This window comes from Salvelinus sp. IW2-2015, linkage group LG4q.1:29, assembly GCF_002910315.2.
Source record: "Salvelinus sp. IW2-2015 linkage group LG4q.1:29, ASM291031v2, whole genome shotgun sequence".
In the NCBI taxonomy this organism is placed as follows: Eukaryota; Metazoa; Chordata; class Actinopteri; order Salmoniformes; family Salmonidae; genus Salvelinus; species Salvelinus sp. IW2-2015.
Window position 1 is genome coordinate 82,292,864 of NC_036842.1, and position 16,213 is coordinate 82,309,076.

Here is a 16,213-nt window from a genome sequence, read left to right on the forward strand (position 1 = left end):
ACATAGATGTTTATATTTTTCTTTTGTGTTATTGACTGTACGTTTGTTTGTAACTCTGTTGTTTTTGTCGCACTGCTTTGCTTTATCTTGGCCTGGTCGCAGTTGTAAATGAGAACTTGTTCTCAACTGGCCTACCTGGTTAAAAAAAACGTATATATTTTTAGTATTGCGGTGGTGTGTGAATCAGGATTATACCAGGCGAGTAGTAGGCCTGGAAGCCTACCCCATTATTTTTTGTGGGCAATGAGGCTCTTTTCCCATGGCAGTTGTACACTGCACTTTTGGTATTTACAACCCCAGTTTATCATATGACTATTTATATATATACATTTTTAAACCTTTATTTAACTAGGCAAGTCAGTTAAGAAAAAAATCTTATTTACAATGAGGGGGGGCAGAACAACATTTTTTGTAACTTGTCAGCTCAGGGATTTGATCTAGCAACCTTTCGGTTACTGGCCCAATGCTCTAACCACTAGGCTACCTACTATGTAGTATTTGCTCAATGATTTTGTACTGTTTTTATGTGCATCTGTATTAACTAGTTTTCTCTCTTGGCTATTTTCAGATTCTGAACTTGATGTTGCACTGAGGGACTTTACCTTGCATCAAGATCCACTGATAGAAGTAGCTTGTTGTAAAACATTTTCACACCTTGGGGGGGGGGGGGGCAGAAGTAACCTATCACTGAAGTGACTAAAGGGGAATAATGGTGATTTTGCGCCGGGCACGGCCGCCTGCTTCCGCCCCAACCAGCAATGAATCTTGACTCGCTCTCGCTGGCTTTGTCTCAAATCAGCTACTTGGTGGACAATTTAACTAAGAAAAACTACAGAGCCAGCCAGCAGGAAATACAACATGTGAGTAACATGTGGTATTAGGCTCACAAATGGTCTTTTTCTGTCTTTTTGTAGTTTTGCCACTAAAAAGCAGTACACACATTTTTCAGACGTTTGAAGGGCTATAATTAAGTAGATTTTGAAATGTACATGCATTCAAAATTATTTTTTTATTTGACCTTTTATTTAACTAGGCATGTCAGTAAAGAACAAATTCTTATTTTCAATGACGGCCTAGGAACAGTTAACTGCCTTGTTCAGCGGCCTGAACGACCAATTTTTACCTTGTCAGCTTGGGGATTATCACAAAATGATTGTAAAGCCAATATGATTCTAGTGTTCATAGGATTTTTCTGTATAAAAATGGCCATAATTGGTGGGTGTGGCAAGGTGTGTAGCAATGTCGGCATGGCTTAATTTGGTCAGGGTCTTGGTTAAAACATTTTTTGAAGCCCCCCATCTTAGTGACGGAGATTTTGTTTTAAAGCCAGTTTCCCTTAATTCTAGACATTTAGCTATGTAGCCGAGATAACATTTTGCAGTTTAAACTAATTTCCTTTTTTTGTTCTTATGATCAATCATTGTAACAAAATCAATACTCCTGAATTCATAGTTTGTCTAGCTTTTATTTTAGTGATAGTTTTCATATTTAACAATAAATCATATTTTTTTACGTACTTTATATCTGATTTTAGTAGTTAAAGTTTACACTGAAAATATTTTTCCACCCCGAAAAATGTATGTCACTAAAAACAATGTTTGGATATAGGTGGCCTGAATAAACAAGATGTTTCTATGCAGAAAAAATCCTGGATTTGGAATTGCATTAGGTCTGACAATTATATTGTGGCTGTGACGGCTAACCTGTTATTTGTTCTTTTGTTGAATGTGTTCTGTCCCAACAGATTGTGAATCGTCACGGCCCTGAGGCAGACAGGCATTTATTACGCTGTCTTTTCTCCCATGTGGATTTCAGTGGCGATGGTAAAAGCAGTGGCAAAGATTTCCATCAGGTAATTTCTGATTAGTAATACTCAATACACCAGTTGCTAAACAGATTTTAGCCATGGGGACTAAGGGTTTCTTTAAATTTCCTGATCGTCATTGGTATTGTCTATCTTGCCTTTATTATTTTAGAAAGTGACTCTGCTTTCCTATTTTGTCCTTAACCTGTTCTGTTATGTCCCCTCTTCTCCCTTTTACCTTCGTTTGCCCACTTGACCAAGACACAGTTTCTGATCCAGGAGTGTGTTTCACTGATTTCAAAGCCAAATTTTATTTCAACACTCTGCTACACAATCGACAATCCCTTGCACTACCAGAAGGTAGGAGACATGTGCTTATTTTCTCACCTATCTTTGTAAAATAATTTTGCCATTCATAAAATATTATAAAATACATTAGACCTCGTGCCAATATTAGTGTCTGCATCAGAATAACTGTAATGTTTTCTAAAACTTTATCATTTTCAGAGTTTGAAGCCTTCCACCCACTTGTTTACTCAGTTGAGTAAAGTTCTCAAGCTAAGCAAGGTTCAAGAAGTAAGTAAAGTAATATGGAAATGTACGTTATCAGATGGTGGTTTTTATTGTGGTGTTTAAAAATAATATGCCAAACAATTTGAGTCTACATAAATCTTTATTTTTTCCCCCTAAGGTTATATTTGGCCTTGCTTTGCTGAATTCGTGCAACGCAGACCTTCGTGGTTTTGGTAAACTCAGTTTTATATTTAATAATTTGACTATACCTGCTGATTTGAAAACATGCAATGTTTTATCTGTATGGGGGGGTCACATTAGTTATTCTGTTATCAAGGTGTCCAAGTGTAGCACATGGAAATGTGTGAAACTCACTCCTTAGCCTGAGGTGTCCCTACATGGGCTGCAAAATAGTTAGCTTTTCGTGTGGCACAACTGTTAAAAAGATGCTTCGCAAGGGCCAGTCACGTGTGCTAAAAAGGCGGAGGTCCTGTGTTCAAGCCTCTGAGCTGAATCAGGAGGAAGCCGTACACTCTAAGCAAGCAGCTTGACATCTGTTATAGAAGTCTAGAAATGAAACGATATGAAAATTTCATATCACAATTATAGTGACCAAAATTATCACGGTTATCAGTATTATCGCGGTATTGTTAAAATGTGCTGGAAATGTTCAAAAAGTACTGATACATACACACTTAAATCATTTCACCAAGTTTTATATTGAAAACCAACAAATAAAATTAGCAGCACTATGTACTTTTTGTGTGCATAAACTTGAAAAATAATAACATTAACATTAAAGATGGCACCATGTGGCCATGAAGTAAGCTTCCCTGGTGCAGGTTTAAATGAACACATCCTAAATTAAGCAAATCAAATAAACAAACAACAAAATTAGCAGCACTCACTTTGTGGTGAGGCACGCCAACCTTTATCAGCCTCAGAAAGCCAGGTCTCAACAATTTGAAATGGCACCATGTCCTTTGCAATGTAATATGAAAAGACTGGAGTGAGGTCTTGAGCATTTTTTGATGTGGGTGCATAAGCACCCTGACTTAATAAATGCTTGCTCGATTGTCTGTGTCACAACTAGATGAGGGACCAGGTGCATCACTGGGTTTGCCTGCTGCACGCCCACTACGTAAACAAGGGAATAGTAAATGCAGTAGTATTATTATTGCCGTTATTATTATTATTATTATTATTATTCACTTCTTATGGCTGAAATCCCATTAACAGGATCGATATGACAACAGCCAGTGAAAGTGCAAGGCGCCAAATTCAAAAACAAATCTCATAATTAAAATTCCTCAAACATACAAGTATTATACACCATTTTAAAGATGAACTTGTTGTTAATCCCACCAGTGTCCGATTTTAAAAAGGCTTTACGACGAAAGCATACCATGCGATTATGTTAGGTCAGCGCTTAGTCACAGAAAAACACAGCCATTTTTCCAGCAAAAGAGAGGAGTCACAAAAAGCAGAAATGGAGATAAAATTATTCACTAACCTTTGATGATCTTCATCAGATGACACTCATAGGACTTCATGTTACACAATACATGTATGTTTTGTTCAATAAAGTTCATATTTATATCCAAAAATCTGTTTACATTGGCGCGTTAAGTTCAGTAATGTTTTGCTTCCAAAACATCCGGTGATTTTGCAGAGAGCCACATCAATTTACAGAAATACTCACAATAAACATTGATAAAGGATACACGTCTTATGAATGGAATTATAGATAAACTTCTCCTTAAAGCAACGGCATTAATATTCACTTATCTTTGATCTTCATCAGAATGCACTTCCAGGAATCCCAGTTCCACAATAAATGTTTGTTTTGTTCGATAAGGTCCATTTATGTCCAAATGCCTCCTTTTTGTTCGCGCGTTTAGTTCGCAAATTCATGAGGCGCAAGCACTAGGTCCAGACAAAGTCAAAGTTCCATTACATTTCGTAGAAACATGTCAAACGATGTATAGAATCAATCTTTAGGATGTTTTTAACAAATCTTCAATCATGTTCCAACCGGAGAATTCCTTTGTCTTTAGAAATGCAATGGAACGCAGCTAACTCTCACGGGCGAGACTGAGCTCATGGCGTTCTGCCAGACCTCTTATTCAATCAGATCTTATTCTGTCCCCCTTCACAGTAGAAGCCTGAAACAAGGTTCTAAAGACTGTTGACATCTAGTGGAAGCCTTAGGAAGTGCAATCGTACCAAATTTTACACGGTATCTTGAATAGGCAAAGTCTTGAAAAACTACAAACCTCAGATTTCCAACTTCCTGGTTGGATTTTTTCCTCTGGTTTCTGCCTGCCATATGAGTTCTGTTATACTCACAGACATCATTCAGACAGATTTAGATATGTCAGTGTTTTCTATCCAAATCTACTAATAATATGCATATCTTAGCTTCTGGGCCTGAGTAGCAGGCAGTTTACTCTGGGCACCTTATTCATCCAAGCTACTCAATACTGCCCCCCAGCCATAAGAAGTTAAGACTATCTTCTGTGTTGCATTTGAGTATATGCAATGACCCCATGCGCAATTTACATAAATACAAATTAGTCTTAACTTCTTTGGCATAGGGGGCGGTATTTTGACGTCCGGATGAAAAGCGTGCCCAAAGTAAACTGCCTGCTACTCAGGCCCAGAAACTAGGATATGCATATTTACATTTACATTTAAGTCATTTAGCAGACGCTCTTATCCAGAGCGACTTACAAGTTGGTGCATTCACCTTATGATATCCAGTGGAACAACCACTTTACAATAGTGCATCTAACTCTTTTAAGGGGGGGGTTAGGATTACTTTATCCTATCCTAGGTATTCCTTAAAGAGGTGGGGTTTCAGGTGTTTCCGGAAGGTGGTGATTGACTCCGCTGACCTGGCGTCGTGRGGGAGTTTGTTCCACCATTGGGGTGCCAGAGCAGCGAACAGTTTTGACTGGGCTGAGCTGGAGATCCATATAATTGGATTTGGATATAAAACACTCGAAAGTTTCTAAAACTGTTAAAATAATGTCTTTGAGTATAACAGAACTCAAATGGCAGGTGAAACCCCGAGGACAAACCATTAAAAAACTGATTTCAATGTCTGGCACTTTTATAATAGGGCAAAATCGTTCCCGATTGCAGTTCCTAGGGCTTCCACTAGATGTCAACAGTCTTTAGAAAGAGTTTCAGGCTGTTTTTTTGGAAAAATGAGAAGTTGTAGTTTTTCTAAATGGTTCCCATTTTGTCTGTAGTGTTTCCAAGCGCATGGCCGAGAGCACGTTCTTTTTGTTTATCTCCGGTAAAGACAATAACGATTCTGTCTTAAATGTAATTGTTTATTTGCGTATTAGGGTACCTAAGAATTGATTATAAACGTTGATTGACTTGTTTGGATAAGTTTATTGGTAACGTTTGGGATTCATTTTGTATGCATTTTGACGGAGGGAAACCGAGTGGATTATTGACTGAAGCGCGCCAGCTAAACTGAGTTTTTATGGATATAAAGAGGGAATTTATCGAAAAAAATGACAATTTGTAATGTAACAGACCTTTTGGAGTGCCAACAGAAGAAGATCTTCAAAGGTAAGGCATATATTATATCGCTATTTCTGACTTTCGTGTCGCAACTCCCTGGTTGAAAATGTTTTTTATGCATTTGTGTGCTGAACACTGTCCTCAGATAATCGCATGGTTTGCTTTCGCCGTAAAGCCTTTTTGAAATCTGACACCTTGGCTGGATTAACAACAAGTTAAGCTTTATTTTGATGTATTGCACTTGTGATTTCATGAAAGTTTAATATTTATAGTAATTTGAATTTGACGCTCTGCCATTTCACCGGATGTTGGCCAGGTGGGACACTACCGTATAGGAGTCTATAGTGTTTCTCCTGTTGGAACACCTTTACAACCAAGTCGACGACTGACGGATTTTAAATGAACAAAATATGTTGGTTGGGTTACTAAACTACATAACATGTTATCGTGTGCAATGGGCGAATAGTCTGCAGACACATGACGCATACAGCAGCAGAACAGCGTGTAGTGTTTTTACAAGAGTAGGTAATACTGAAAGCTTCAGTTTACATTATTGACAAGCTATTAGCAAGTTAGACAGACAAACCATGTCGTTTTCCCCCACATCATGCATTGAGCTAAAAGTTGGCTTACATTCGCTATGAAGTAGTGGGTGGTGGTCCTGAAGATGCCTCAAGAGATCTGAAGTGTTAATGTAAAGGAGTACCTGGTATTGTGTAGGTCCGGAGAACTGTTTTACGTACCAGGTGGCTATCTCTCGGTTATCGTCTTCAGGTGGGGCCTTCAGTATGTCGGTTGCTACGGTGTGGCAGGGGTAGTCAGCAAAGCAGAACACATCTGGGCTCATGAGGGAGTGCTGGATGAATGACAGCTGGAAGAGAGCGATAATGGTCAAGAGGGCTGAGGAGAGGAGTTCATTGATGTGAATGAAGGAGTTTGTTACCTACGGAAATAAGACCAAAGTGTTGAGTGTCTTGTCATTTACATAAACCTGGCCCAATCTCCTCCTAACCTGACCCATTCTCCTCCTTACCTGTCCTTCAGCATGCTTCCAGGGCCGGTAGATTAGGTCGACAGGGAACACCTCCATGCCCAGGCCCCTCTGGCTCCCATACACCACCATCTGCAGTCCCTTGCATGTTCTGCAGACAGGGTGACCATCTTCGATTAAGCTTCCCTCAGCACTCTTGTAAAACCCAAAATACTACCACACTTCAGATTTGGTCCTCTTAGAAGGCTGAAAAATCTCCCGAGCGCTGCCACTGCCTTCTGCCATGTTTTCACACAAAACAAAACCCATGTTGCATGCTGTGCCTGCGTCAGACTGTTGCTAACTTTGGTTGATGCAGAACAGTATTTACTGTGAATTTTTCAAACCGTGGTAATCAAACATGGTTTTAATGGTGATTTAAAATGTAAAACAGTAATACTAGTCGTCGGGTATTTTACAGTGGTTTATCGTGAAACCGGTAACCATTTCATCCTTAAAAGTATTTATTTGAAATATTTCCCCATTTTGTCTTTAGCCGCGCAGTTCGTCAAACAAAGGCTCCCGGACCTCCTCCGCTCGTACGTGGACGCGGACCTTGGAGGAAACCAGGAAGGTGGCTTCCAAGATATTGCCATAGAGGTCCTGCACCTGCTCCTCTCCCATCTTCTGTTTGGCCAGAAGGGAGCCAGCGGGGTCGGACAAGAGCAGATTGAAGCGTTCCTCAAGACACTGTGTAGAGGTGAGGGGCATAGACGTACTACTTGAAAGGAAATGTTAATTATTTCCAGAAGTAACACAAACTCTGAATCCTTCATTCACAGCAATCTGGTCGTTTTGTACATGTTGCCCCATCAATTAAATATTCTGGTTCAGATTTCCCGCAGGAGCGCTGCCCTGTGGTGCTCGCACCACTGCTATACCCTGAAAAACGGGACATTCTGATGGACAGGATTCTGCCAGACTCGGGAGAGTTAGCCAAGACCATGATGGAGAGTTCTCTCGCAGAGTTCATGCAGGAAGTTGGCTATGGCTTTTGTGCAAGGTGACTGTTATTTAGCAACTGAAATGCCCATTACAAATGTAATTAATTCAGTAGTTTTTGACGTCATGCATGACCACTGTTAATGTATTGTCTGTCTTTCATTCTAAGTCTCGATGAATGCCGCAACATAATCCTACAGTATGGGGTGCGAGAGGTTACTGCCAGCCAGGTGGCCAGGGTCCTGGGGATGATGGCTCGCACCCACTCTGGCTTGTCTGATGGAATCCCCCTACAGGTGAGGGTTAACCTGATGGTAACTTACTGAAGCTCTTTTTTTTTTTTTATGGCATTGCTCTCTAAGTATACTATTGTTTTTCTTTTTTCTTTCTCAGTCCATCTCGGCTCCGGGCAGTGGCATTTGGAGCGATGGAAAGGACAAAAGTGATGGCTCTCAGGCGCACACCTGGAATGTGGAAGTTCTAATTGATGTGGTCAAAGAAGTTGTAAGTTATAGTGGCATTACATGTTATTCCCCTTCAGTTGGCCATTCATGTTTTGCAGTTTGTACAGGAAATGTCCTTTTTATATTTTAGAACCCCAATCTGAACTTTAAAGAGGTGACCTACGAGCTCGATCACCCTGGCTTCATAATCCGGGACAGCAAGGGACTGCAGATGGTGGTGTATGGGATCCAGAGGGGCCTGGGCATGGAGGTGTTCCCTGTCGACCTAATCTACCGGCCCTGGAAGCATGCTGAAGGACAGGTAAGGAGAATGGGTCAGGTTTATGTAAGTGACAAGACACAACACTTTGGTCTTATTTCCATAGGTAACACACTCCTTTCACATCAATGAACTCCTCTCCTCAGCCCTCTTAACCATTATCACTCTCTACCAGCTGTCATTCATCCAGCACTCCCTCATGAGCCCAGATGTGTTCTGCTTTGCTGACTACCCCTGCCACACCGTAGCAATCGACATACTGAAGGCCCCACCTGAGGACGATAACCGAGAGATAGCCACCTGGTACGTAAAACAGTTCTCCTGACCTCCACAATACCAGGTACTCCTTTACATTAATTATTAGAACAATGTCATGCCATTTGATATACTTTATTTGTGATTTTCGCCTCACAGGAAGAGCCTGGACCTGGTGGAAAGCCTCCTGCGCCTCTCTGAGGTGGGCCAGTACGAGCAGGTAAAGCAGCTCTTCAGCTTTCCCATCAAGCACTGTCCCGACATGCTGGTGCTGGCACTGCTGCAGATAAGCACCTCCTGGCACACCTTGCGCCACGAGCTCATCTCCACCCTCATGCCAATCTTCCTGGGCAACCACCCCAACTCTGCTATCATCTTACACTACGCCTGGCATGGACAGGGCCAGTCCCCCTCTATCCGTCAGCTGATTATGCACTCTATGGCTGAGTGGTACATGAGAGGGGAGCAGTACGACCAGGCCAAGCTGTCCCGCATCCTGGATGTGGCCCAGGACTTGAAGGTAGGTAGGGAGGGATCCGTGGGTTTTCTTCAGGAAATGTGGTATAGTTTTGTGAAGGTATGGTGTTCACCCATTCTGCCCAGTGGGTTAAAACGCATTTTGTTGATGGCATTTCACTTTCTTATGTTATAAAATACATTTTACCAAGACAATTGATTCTTCATGTTCTGAATTGTTCAGCCTGGTCTTTCCCTAACATATCGTTAACATATCCAAAAAGTCAGATTTTGTAACCTAATACATCCGATAATAAGCATCAAGCTCTGTAGGAGCTTTATTGCCTACACGTTTGAGAATTTTATATTTTATGGTCCTCGTCTTCCAAGTTGTTTCTGCGGGTCGCAAATAGCAAAATTACATGACCCGAGCTGAAATAAATGTAAATGTTTTGAAACTAAAAAGCTCAGTGCTCCGGTGACATTTCAGAGATACTCTTGTTTTTGTGAAGTCTTTTTTTATATATATATACAGGAACTTTGCATGAATATGAACAGTGTACACTAAAATATGAAAATACTACATGTCATGTCTCAAAATTGATATCTCTTACCTTAATTGTTTTTACCCTTGTAGGATGGTTGAAATTAGGGTGACTAAATCAGTGGAGACCAGATGGGGGGGGAAATTCAGGAAAATAGCATCGTGTCAGCTAGCAGATACAATGTCATTGTGCTAACACTAGTTAAACTTGGCTTGCGAAATTACCTCCAACTTTCTTCATACTGGACACGGCCATATAAAAATGGTATCCACAAGTTCATCTGACTGGGGAAGTATACTGAGCAAAAATATAAATGCAACAATTTCAAAGATTTACTGAGTTACAGTTCATTCATATAAGGAAATCAATCAACAAACAAATTCATTAGGTCCTAATCTATGAATTTCATGGGTGGACCTGTGGGGGGCATAGGCCCATCAGTTTCATTGGGTGGCTGGTCTGACTATCCCGCATTTGAAGAAGTCTGATGTGGGGGTCCTGGACTGGCGTGGTAACACGTGGTCTGCGGTTGTGAGGTCAGTTGGGCATACTGCCATATTCTCTAAAATTATGGGGGTGGCTTATGGTAGAGAAATTAACATTCAATTCTGTCAACACCTCTGGTGGACATTCCTGCAGGCAGCATGCCAATTGGATGCTCCTTCAACTTGAGACATCTGACACATCTTAGGTGCATTTTATTGTTTCCATCACAAGGTGCACCTGTGTAATGATCATGCTGTTTAATATGCCACACCTGTCAGGTGGATGGGTTATTTTGGCCAAGTAGAAATGCTCACTAACAGGTATGGAAACAAAATTGTGCACAACATTTTAGAGGTGCTTTTGTGCGTATGAGACCTTTCTGAGATCTTTTATTTCAGCTGGTGAAACACAGGACCAGCACTTTACATGTTGCGTTTTATATTTTTGTTCAGTATAAAGGGCATCATTGCCAAAATCCAGAGGTATCCCTTTAATCCTCGCACACAATCCAGCCTTACTGATGCAATGCTATTTTCTTGATTTATTACCTTTTTTTTCTCTGGCCTTCATTGATTTAGTTGCCCTAATTTTGACCATCCTACAAGGGTAGAAACTCCACTAAGTTTTGAATGGATTATGATAGTGACATGAGTTTGGGACCATTTGGTTTTCTTAGGATTATCTACATAATTAACACGTTTTATCCATTGGTCAAAAGATACATTTTTGATTTTGTACACTATATAAGGCTACTTTGTGCAAATGTTTTTTTGCAATATCCAAACTGTTCCTCTTGTTTTTCAGTCTCTATCTATGCTGCTAAATGGTACTCCATTTGCCTTCGTTATTGACCTTGCTGCACTTGCCTCTCGCCGTGAATACCTCAAACTTGACAAATGGCTGACTGACAAAATCCGAGAGCATGGGGTGAGTGGTGTGAGTTGAGCCTTTAATTTTCAGCAATTACAACCACTATACATACACTTTGCTATAAGAAGTTATTGGGATCTAGTACATGAGTCATTGACCTGTTTGCTGTTCTAGGAGCCCTTCATCCAGGCGTGTGTTACGTTCCTGAAGAGACGTTGTCCCTCTATCATTGGTGGTCTGGCCCTAGAAAAGGACCAGCCCAAAAGCGCCCTCCTTCCCCCGGAAACGATGGCTACCATGCTGGGTTGTCTGCAGTCCTGTGCTGGGTGGGTTTACCTACCAGAGCTCGAATCATGGGGCCTATGATCAAATTTGCTCTTTCATTACTCAGTCATGTTGTATGGTGCCAAAAGGTCTAGTTTCATAGATAATTTAATTTCAACTTATCTTGTATTGTTATCTACAAAGGTCATATTCATCTAGATTTTTTTTTTTTTTTACTCAGCCAAAAAAGAAACGTTCTCTCACTGTCAACTGTGTTTATTTTCAGCAAACTTAATGTGTAAATATTTGTATGACCATAATAAGATTCAACAATTGATACATAAACTGAACAAGTTCCACAGACATGTGACTAACAGAAATTGAATAAGGTGTCCCTGAAGAAAGGGGAGGTCAAAATCAAAAGTAACAGTCAGTATCTTGTGTAGCCACCAGCTGCATTAAGTTCTGCAGTGGATCTCCTCCTCATGGACTGCACCAGATTTGCCAGTTCTTGCTGTGAGATGTTACCCCACTCTTCCACCAAGGCACCTGCAAGTTCCTGGACATTTCTGGGGGAATGGCCCTGATCCAACAGGTCCCAGGCGTGCTCAATGGGATTGAGCTCCGTGCTCTTCGCTGGCCGTGGCAGAACACTGACATTCTTATATTGCAGGAAGTCACGCACAGAATGAGCAGTATGGCTGGTGGCATTGTCATGCTGGAGGGTCATGTCAGGATAAGCAGGAAGGGTACCACATGAGGGAGGAGAATGTCTTCCCTGTAACGCACAGCATTGAGATTGCCAGCAATGACAACAAGCTCAGTCCGATGATGCTGTGACACACCGCCCCAGACCATGATGGACCCTCCACCTCCAAATTGATCCCACTCCAGAGTACAGGCCTCAGTGTAACGCTCATTCCTTTGACGATAAATGCGAATCCGACCATCACCCCAGGTGAGACAAAACCACAACTCGTCAGTGAAGAGCACTTTTTGCCAGTCCTGTGGATTTGTGGGTCCGTCCTGTGGACGGTGGGTTTGTGCCCATAGGCGACGTTGTTGCCGGTGATGTCTGGTGAGGACCTGCCTTACAACAGGCCTACAAGCCCTCAGTCCAGCATCTCTCAGCCTATTGCGGACAGTCTGAACACTGATGGAGGGATTGTGCATTCCTGGTGTAACTTGGGCAGTTGTTGCCATTCTGTACCTGTCCCACAGGTGTGATGTTCGAATGTACCGATCCTGTGGTCTGCCACTGTGAGGACGATCAGCTATCCGTCCTGTCTCCCTGTAGTGCTGTCTTAGGCGTCTCACAGTATGGACGTTGCAATTTATTGCTCTGGCCACATCTGCAGTCCTCATGCCTCCTTGCAGCATGCCTAAGGCACGTTCACGTAGATGAGCAGGGACCCTGGGCATCTTTCTTTTGGTGTTTTTCAGTCAGTAGAAAGGCCTCTTTAGTGTCCTAAGTTTTCATAACTGTGACCTTAATTGCCTACCGTCTGTAAGCTGTTAGTGTCTTAATGACCGTTCCACAGGTGCATGTTCATTAATTGTTTATGGTTCATTGAACAAGCATGGGAAACAGTGTTTAAACCCTTTACAATGAAGATCTGTGTGAAGTTATTTGGATTTTTACGAATTATCTTTGAAAGACATGGTCCTGAAAAGGGTACGTTTCTTTATTTGGTGTATGTATATGTTAAATGTGTTTTTTTCAGGAGCGTCTCTCAAGAGCTCTCCGAGACTATCTTGACCATGGCTGCCAACTGTAGCAACGTCATGAACAAAGCCCGCCAGCCGCCACCAGGGGTCATGCCAAAGGGACGTGCTCCCAGCACCAGCAGCCTTGATGCAATTTCCCCTGTGCAAGTGTCGGTGTCTCCTCTCCAGGTGAAGAGCGTTTTATCTAACACTGTTTATTTGGGGAATGTGTATCAGCTAGAAGCATTACTTTCATTATTCCTTAAATTTGATTCAATTGTTTTGTCTTATAACATTATAATTGTGAACATTAGCCTGAAAGGCAGGTTGCTCAACCTGCTGCTCCATTCTGTGTGTTAGATGGATCCCCTGACAGCCATGGGCTCCCTCAACCTGGGCAGCTCTGCCACCTCTCACACACAGAGTATGCAGGGCTTTCCCACCCCGCTGGGCTCTGCTTTCAGAAACCCCCAGTCCCCAGCTAAGGCCTTCCCTGCACTGTCCAACCCCACCACACCATTTGGGGGGATTGGAAGTCTCTCTTCACAGCTAGGTAACCCAGGTATGAGGAGAGAACGTGCCATAGATATTTGCTCAGTGTTTTGATTACACTATATGGAAGACTGAAGTGGGACGTTTTTCTTTTGTCTAGGTCCGCTGGGATCAGGCATTGGCTCTGGTATTGGTTCTGGTCTTGGAATGCCAGCGGTGAGCAGTGATCCGTTTGGGACGAGGAAGATGAGCACACCAGGCCTGAATCCGCCCACCTTTCAGCAGAGTAAGATGGCCTGTAAGTGGTGGTGTGACTGAGTGTATTTCCTCTGAAAACATTCTTAATATCTCCTAATAGCCTCTTGAAGTAATGAGGGTTTACTTGAATCAATTACAAATGCTTTAACAGTTCTCATCTAAAAAATATTGAGTATGATCTGGGAAGAAACAGTTTTTCACACATTGAGTCAGAGGAAATACAGGTCAGTCTGCCATTAAACGCAAATTATTATGCTTCTAATTGAATGTTTATTTGTCTGGTGTTTATTCCATTGATAGTGTAAAGTCTTAAGGTGAAATTGCACTTCAAATGTTTTTATTTGCTGCATTTCATCACAATATTGAAATGATTCTGAAGGGTTTTCTTTGGCAGTATTGTTTGATTTGGTCTATCGCCTTTTTTCCCAGCTGACCTATCTCAGGTGTGGCCAGAGGCTAACCAGCACTTTAGTAAGGAGATTGACGATGAGGCTAACAGCTACTTCCAGCGCATCTACAACCACCCCCCACACCCCACCATGTCTGTGGATGAGGTTAGTTTCTGAATAAAATGGTCTGCAGTAGTGTTGCACGGTACACTGAAACTTTGGTCATTTTTCGGTACTATAACATGAAAAACATCTACATATTTGGTTCTTTGGTTAAATGTGTCGTACACTGACTGACAGGATCATGTCTGGTAATTTGTCGACTGGGCCAGTAACTTCTCAGCGCATTGATTACATTTATATGCTCTGTTGCAGTCTGCTGTAGAAAACTGCTGGTGTCATAGTGAGTTTACCCGCACAAAACTCACGCTATATTTGAGCAATATGATTGGCCGTTCATTCAAGCACCCACGCTTCACTTGACCGAGCTGATGAATTCACACGGCACACATGAGCTGTGCAGATTACTAAAAAGAAGCGCTCATCAATCCACTTGCTGAGCTTATTTTTTTCTTTTGGGGAAATGTATTTGCTAAAGTCAACTTTCAATAGTGAAACTAGTAGCAAATTAGCAATAGGCTACTGTTGATAGTTTACTAAAAGAAATCTCTACAAAAAGACATCTAGCATTCGTATTGGCTACTGTAGCCAGAACTTTCTCAAGAGAGGCTAGCTTAAAGGGGCAACATTCTATTTTTAACATTGATGTAATTTGGCCATTGATAAGCACATTTATTCTCTGTATCCAATTGTATTGCATTATTTTGTATGCTGTCTTATATGGTTTTGTAGAAGGATTTTAGGCTGTCCACATTTTCGTTATTTGTTTCTCTTATTTTAACTACAGAAGGCAAGTGGCTAATACGCTATATTCTTTTGCCTCTGTATCGTTTTGGCATCGAGTATTGTGATTAGAGTTGTCGCGATAGGACAATACCTGATTTTCCATGTCAAAAAGGAAAACAAAGCAGGCTGAACTCTATGGTCCTTTAATAAATCGACTGTATGCAAAATAGTGGTGCTATAGCTTGGAAAATAAATGTGATTCTGGTTGACACTTAAGGCTGCTTGTTATCAACGTTAGGACTGTTTTCCTCAATATTTCTGCTTTGTTTTGTTTCCTTACCACAATACCGCTGAGTATGTCAATACTGGTATGAACCCTAATTGGTGACAACCCTAATTGTGATACTAAACCTGGTATTAAAGTAAAAATTCTGGTATTGTGACATCCCTAGTCTGCAGGCTGTTGCAGGCAGTTATCCAGTGACGGTGTTTATCAAGCTTGCAGCTGCTAAATCCTTGGCGCCCATCTCTCTCTGCAGGTGCTGGAGATGCTGCAGAGGTTCAAGGACTCCACCATCAAGCGAGAGCGTGAGGTCTTTAACTGTATGCTGAGGAACTTGTTTGAGGAGTACCGCTTCTTCCCCCAGTACCCTGACAAGGAGCTACACATCACCGCCTGCCTGTTCGGGGGGATCATTGAGAAAGGCCTTGTCACCTACATGGCCCTCGGACTGGCCCTCCGATATGTACTCGAAGCCTTGAGGAAACCATTTGGGTCCAAAATGTATTACTTTGGAATCGCTGCTCTAGATAGATTCAAAAATAGGTATGGACTATTATCTGTCTTCAGATGTTTGATGGAATTCCACACTGAATATTTGCATGTTGCTAAAGAATGTTGCGCATGTATGATTCAAATGATCTGTGACTGCTGTAGGGCTAATTTGATCTTTCCCTCTCTAGACTGAAGGACTATCCCCAATATTGTCAGCACTTGGCCTCAATCGGCCACTTTCTGCAGTTCCCCCATCATTTACAAGAGGTAATTGGATTTCCTGTATATTTGTGACACAATCGGTCATTCTTCATCTGT

At 41.7% G+C, this 16,213-nt stretch overlaps 1 protein-coding gene across 21 annotated transcripts in view; it reads left to right on the forward strand.

Moving 5' to 3' along the window:
• The first annotated feature begins 589 nt into the window (after positions 1-589).
• LOC111962631 (CCR4-NOT transcription complex subunit 1) overlaps positions 590-16,213 on the forward strand; it is a 36,254-nt gene continuing 20,630 nt past the window's right edge. For 4 of the 21 annotated variants that reach the window (XM_070443169.1, XM_070443180.1, XM_070443179.1 and 1 more), the window contains exons 1-20: positions 670-860; positions 1,745-1,852; positions 2,066-2,164; positions 2,312-2,380; positions 2,496-2,550; positions 7,384-7,587; positions 7,722-7,890; positions 7,999-8,125; positions 8,223-8,333; positions 8,424-8,594; positions 8,728-8,855; positions 8,967-9,327; positions 11,099-11,230; positions 11,339-11,490; positions 13,153-13,324; positions 13,496-13,697; positions 13,788-13,925; positions 14,315-14,439; positions 15,660-15,946; positions 16,084-16,161. In XM_070443169.1, coding sequence (XP_070299270.1) covers positions 759-860; positions 1,745-1,852; positions 2,066-2,164; positions 2,312-2,380; positions 2,496-2,550; positions 7,384-7,587; positions 7,722-7,890; positions 7,999-8,125; positions 8,223-8,333; positions 8,424-8,594; positions 8,728-8,855; positions 8,967-9,327; positions 11,099-11,230; positions 11,339-11,490; positions 13,153-13,324; positions 13,496-13,697; positions 13,788-13,925; positions 14,315-14,439; positions 15,660-15,946; positions 16,084-16,161 — 2,990 coding nt within the window. In that variant the 5' untranslated portion in view covers positions 670-758. Of the gene's footprint in view, positions 861-1,744; positions 1,853-2,065; positions 2,165-2,311; positions 2,381-2,495; positions 2,551-7,383; positions 7,588-7,721; positions 7,891-7,998; positions 8,126-8,222; positions 8,334-8,423; positions 8,595-8,727; positions 8,856-8,966; positions 9,328-11,098; positions 11,231-11,338; positions 11,491-13,152; positions 13,325-13,495; positions 13,698-13,787; positions 13,926-14,314; positions 14,440-15,659; positions 15,947-16,083; positions 16,163-16,213 lie in introns of all 21 variants that reach the window. The other 17 variants (XM_070443173.1, XM_070443182.1, XM_070443171.1 and 14 more) reach the window with 15 other exon arrangements.